General features: G+C 43.5%; 1 protein-coding gene across 1 annotated transcript; it reads left to right on the top strand.

Moving 5' to 3' along the window:
• The first annotated feature begins 2,342 nt into the window (after positions 1 to 2,342).
• LOC104990366 (olfactory receptor 4S2-like) lies at positions 2,343 to 4,042 on the top strand. The gene is given in 3 exon segments (XM_010842428.1): positions 2,343 to 2,801; positions 2,963 to 3,170; positions 3,173 to 4,042. Coding segments are annotated over 3 exon segments (990 nt in total). The 5' UTR covers positions 2,343 to 2,537; the 3' UTR covers positions 3,691 to 4,042.
• The last annotated feature ends 1,681 nt before the right edge of the window (positions 4,043 to 5,723 follow it).

Here is a 5,723-nt window from a genome sequence, read left to right as displayed (position 1 = left end):
TGGGGTTACAAAGGACCCAGCGACTAAACAAGTATATGAGCACTTATTATCTCCATTCTGTATATATTTGAAAAGTTTCATAACAAAATGCAAGTACTGGAAATCGAGTTGGAAAATCAAAAGGCATAATTCAGTGAGCACTTCCAATATGCAGGACTACGTTTGGTACTTGAAACAATTCTCTGAAGTAGTCAGGAGCTTTCTATTTGAAAAATGAAGTTTAAAAAAGCTTAAATGACTTGCCAAACAAATAAACCAACACAAAAATAAATACGCATTGTCCCCACATTTATTCATCTTTGGTTCAAAGGGACACAGAAACAGTAAAAGAAAGAAATCATATTCAATGACAGTGATTCTTTGTATTGGAGACATAACCCTAAATTTCATGATATAACATTAACTGGAGGAGACCCTGGTGTTCTCTAGAGGGATTGACCTTCTAGAGTCAATCCTTTCACCAAAGAAATTAGGTCTCAGTGAAGACAAATAACTTACCCAGATCTCACAGTTGGTCATTGTCAGAGGCACTACTAACCCTAATTGAAAACTGGTACCTCCCCAAATCCTGTAACAATTAATGTCAAGTGGAATCTGAAGATTTGAGTATCTTGCAAATGGTATTTCCATTTTGTGAAGCCTCTATGCTCTTTCTCCAACTTCTAAACAGATGAGAGGAGACAAAAAGTGAAGTCCCAGAATAATATAATAATCTAATGTGATAAAAACCCAGCATTCAAAAAACAGAGATGATGGCATCTGGTCCCATCCCTTCCTGGCAAATAGATGAGAAAACAATGGAAACAGTGACAGACTTCATTTTCCTGGGCTCCAAAATCACTGCAGATGGTGGTTGCAGCCATGAAATTAAAACATGCTTGCTCCTTGGAAGAAAAGATATGACAAACCTAGACAGAACATTACTTTGCCAACAAAGGTCCATGTAGTCAAAGCTATAGTTTATCTGAGTGCCAAACAAGATGCTTTTGAACTGTGGTGTTAGAGAAGACTCTTGAGAGTCCCTTGGACTGCAAGGAGATCCAACCAGATCATCCTAAAGGAAATCAGTCCTGAATATTCATTGGAAGGACTGATGCTAAAACTGAAATTCCAATACTTTGGGCACCTGATGTGATGAACTGACTCATTAGAAAAGACCTTGATGCTGGAAAAGATTGAAGACAGGAGGAGAGGGGGACGACAGAGGATGAGATGGTTGGATGGCATCACCAGCTCAATGGATATGAGTTTGAGCAAGCTCTGGGAATTGGTGGCGGACAGGGAAGCCTGGTGTGCTGCAGTCCATGGGGTCGCAAAGGGTCGGACATGACTAAGTGACTGAACTGAACTGAATGTGATAAAGACAATCAGGTTGAAAGTAATTTTAGAGGCCAAAGAGCTACACAGAAGGCTCATTACATCTCAGGTCTGGCTCAAAGTTGTACATTTGAAGACATGTATCAATACTTATGATCACAAATGTGTGTGTATATTTACATAGATTCCATATTTCCCTTATGGCTCAGCTGGTAAAGAATCCACCTGCAATGCAGGAGACTTGGGTTCAAACCCTGGGCTGGGAAGATCCCCTAAAGAAAAAAAAGGCTACCCACTCCAGTATTCTGGCCTAGAGAATTCCATGGACTATATAGTCCACAGGGTGGCAGAGAGTCACATACGTTTCACTTTACCTCACATTCCACATATCAACTGGAACATAGGGAAAAAGCATCCTGGAATAGGAGAGTGGATTTTATCACTTGGAAACTTGATTTAAAAAGAAGATACCATTTAAATTATCAAGCAACTATGATTCAGACAACTGACAAGTGGAGAACCTAGACTCCATGCCTGCTGCTGCTGCTGCTGCTTAATCACTTCAGGCGTGTCTGACTCTCTGTGACTCCATAGACGGCAGCCCACCAGGCTCCCCCTTCCCTGGGATTCTCCAGGCAAGAACACTGGAGTGGGTGCCATTTCCTTCTCCAATGTATGAAAGTGAAAAGTAAAAGGGAAGTCGCTCAGTCGTGCCCAACTCTTCGCGACCCCACGGACTGCAGCCTACCAGGCTCCTCTGTCCATGGGATTCTCCAGGCAAGAGTACTGGAGTGGGGTGCCATTGCCTTCTCCAGACTCCATGCCTAAATATATTTAAAACCCATCAGTTTTTCTTTTCTCTCCTCTTGCTCCCTCTGTCCTACCCTTCAGTTCAATTCAGTTCAGTCGCTCAGTCGTGTCCGACTCTTTGCCACCCCATGAATCGCAGCACACCAGGACTCCCTGTCCATCACCAACTCCCAGAGTTCACTCAAACTCACGTCCATCGAGTCGGTGATGCCATCCAGCCACCCTTAGTCTCACTTAATTTTAAGAAACAGAGTATAATGAAACCAAAACCTTTAAGGGAGGAACTTTGTGAATAACTGCTAAAAAATAAAACAATAACGTTATATCATGTGCCCCAATCTAATTGCCCTTTATCCTTTTTCCAACAGGTAAATCACAAAGCATTTCTCTCTTGTGAACGTCCAGGTTTCATGGGAAATAATGTTACTGAATTTATCCTCATGGGTCTTTCCCAAAATAAGGAAGTACAGCAACTATGCTTCATTTTGTTCCTACTCTTTTATATAGTCCTCATGACAGGAAATTTTTTCATTATAATGACTGTTCTAAGGAGCCCAAATCTCAGCTCTCCAATGTACTTCTTCCTCAGCTTCCTATCCTTTGTTGACATCTGCTATTCCTCTGTCACAGCCCCCAAGCTGATTATTGATGTTCAAGTCAAGGACAAAAGAATCTTTTTTTTTTTAATTTAAATTTATTTATTTTAATTGGAGGCTAATTACTTTACAATATTGTATTGGTTTTGCCATACATCAACATGAATCCACCACGGGTGTACACATGTTCCCCATCCTGAACCCCCCTCCCACCTCCCTCCCCATACCATCCCTCTGGGTCTTTTGTTGGCTGTATGCTCCAGCTCTTTTTCTCCCACCTGTTTGGCTGCACAGAAATCTTTATCCTCACAGTGATGGCCTATGACAGGTCCGTGGCCATCTGTAAGCCTCTGCACTATTTGACCATCATGGACTGGAAATTCTGCTCCATCTTGCTGGCGTTCTGCCGGCTAGGAGGGTTTGTGCATACTTTTGTCCAGGCCATGCTCACGTAAAACTGCCTTCCTGTGGCCCCAACCTCATCGACCACTACTTCTGTGACGTCCGCCCTTTACTGAAGCTGGCTTGCACAGACACATATATGGTGGGGCTCACTGTGGTGGCCAACAGTGGCGTGATTTCGCTGAGCTCCTTTGTCATTCTTGTCGGTTCTTACACTGTCATCTTGCTTTCTTTCAAGACCCGCTCATCGGAGGGGAGGAGCAAGGCCCTGTCCACATGTGCTTCCCATATCGTTGCGGTCATCTTGCTGTTCGTCTCCTGCCTCTTCATGTACCTGAGACCTTCCACCACTTTCCCTGAGCACAAGATAGTGGCTTTATTTTACACCATCATCACACCCAAGTTGAACCCTCTGACCTACACCCTGAGAAACATGGAGGTGGAAAATGCCATGACGAGACTGTGGATCAAGAGGTTGTTGGGCAGAAATAGGAGAGACCCTGATAGGAAGTTCAGTGGTTCTGGAACAGCCTCAGTTGTACCAGTTTCCAAAAGTGGTTGCTGAGAATAGTCAGTAATCAGCCCTTAATCTCATCACACAAATAAGCAATTTAATATTAATCCAATATAAAGAGTCTTGGATTTGAAGTTTAAAGACTTAGTTTGGAGGACCAACCTTACTAGTCACTAGTGGTTTGACTTTAGTGATATTCAAATATCTGATAAGAGATATTCCCTACTGGGAGCCCTGAGTGGATTAAACATTTGTACAGAGAATTCTGACACCAAACATAGTCTGTTTCATAGCAGATAGTATTGTTGTCTCTGGGCAATGCCTCTAAGTCATGAGACATGTCAGGTATGTCAGGTCTGAGCAAGCTCGGGGAGCTGGTGATGGACAGGGAGACCTGGTGTGCTACAGTCCATGGGGTGACAAAGAGTCAGACACGACTGAGTGATTGAACTGAACTGAACTGACATCAGGTATATCAGTTGAGTCACTCAGTCATGTCCGGCTCTTTGCAACCCCATGGACTGCAGCACACCAGGCTTCCCTGTCCACCAATTCCCAGAGCTTGCTCAGACTCATGTCCATTGAGTCAGTGATGCCATCCAACCATCTCATCCTCTGTCCCCTTCTCCTGACTTCAATCTTTCCCAGCATCAGGGTCTTTTCAAATGAGTCAGTTCTTCACATCAGGGGGCCAAAGTATTGGAGTTTCAGCTTCAGCATCAGTCCTTTCAATGAACACTCAGGACTGATTTCCTTTAAGATGGACTGGTTGGATCTCCTTGCAGCCCAAGGAATTCTCAAGAGTCTCCTCCAACATCACAGTTAAAAAGCATCAATTCTTCAGTCCTCAGCTTTCTTTATGGTCCAACTCTCACATCCATACATGACTACTGGAAAAACCATAGCCTTGACTAGAAGGACCTTTGTTGGCAAAGGAATGTCTCTGCTCTTTAATGTGTTGTCTAGGTTTTCTAATACAGGGATGATACCAAAACCAAATGCTAAAGTGGATTTCACTCTCCTTTGCCTTGAGTGTTTCTTGATTTGTTAAATGGATTGATGCTACTGTTCCAACCACTTCCCAGGGTTATACAGAGAATCAAATGAGATGGAACTGCAGGTGAAAGCAATTTTTCTGTGATAGGAACTGCATTCGTGAACCATATGGTTCTTACCATTAACTTGGCAACTCCAGACACCTAGGCAACTCTCGTTTTAAGAATTTAATTTGAGGTTAAGGAGTTTCTCTCACATAGCTTTCTTTAAACAGTTCACCGATGGGAATTGTTTCTGTGGATGCTACAGTACAAGTGATATTGGATTCAGAATGTTTAAAAACGCGCTCACCATTGGACTATCTGGGTCAAGGAAAGGGGTTTTAGTGGATGCTGTGGTGAGCCACCCACAGGCCCCTTCATTGCCTCAGCTGCCCAGAGGGATGGCTGCTCATGCCTGAGTCCTCATTTCTCTCTAGACACTGCTGTCCCCCAGGGCAGCACCAGAATCACACCCTCGTCCTCCGTAGACTGCACGCAAGAATGGTCAGTGGATGGTGAGAAGATCTGGGCCTCCTGCCTCAACTTGAGACAACTCCAAAGGGCCGTCCCAGCTCTAAGGCTCTTGGGGGACCCTCCCAGATCTTTTTGTCCCTATATCATGGTTTGACTTCCCCCTCTGCCCAATTCTGCCCTCTTCATTGTTATACAGAACTTAATACTGGGAGCACTTTCCAATAAATGTTTACACACAAACTCAACCTGAGAGATGTTGTCTAGGGAGTTCAACCATTGACATAGGTTTACAGTAAAAGGGGGAAATATACACAAATATTACAATAATTTAAATTCAGTTTGCATGTCTTGAAGAGAAGAGAGTTCTACTTTATGAGCAGGTTTACTAACTTGTTCAAACAATAGCCAGAACAGATCAAAATGTACAGTTTAAATCTTGAAGTAGTGCAATCAGAGAAGGCAATGGCACCCCACTCCAGTACTCTTGCCTGGAAAATCCCATGGACAGAGAAGCCTGGTGAGCTGCAGTCCATGGGGTCGCTAAGAGTTGGACACGACTGAGCGACTTCACTT

Source organism: Bison bison, unplaced genomic scaffold (assembly GCF_000754665.1).
Source record: "Bison bison bison isolate TAMUID 2011002044 unplaced genomic scaffold, Bison_UMD1.0 scf7180017864178, whole genome shotgun sequence".
NCBI lineage: Eukaryota > Metazoa > Chordata > Mammalia > Artiodactyla > Bovidae > Bison > Bison bison.
Note: the sequence above shows the minus strand (reverse complement) of the source record. Positions and strands in the feature narration are given on the sequence as shown.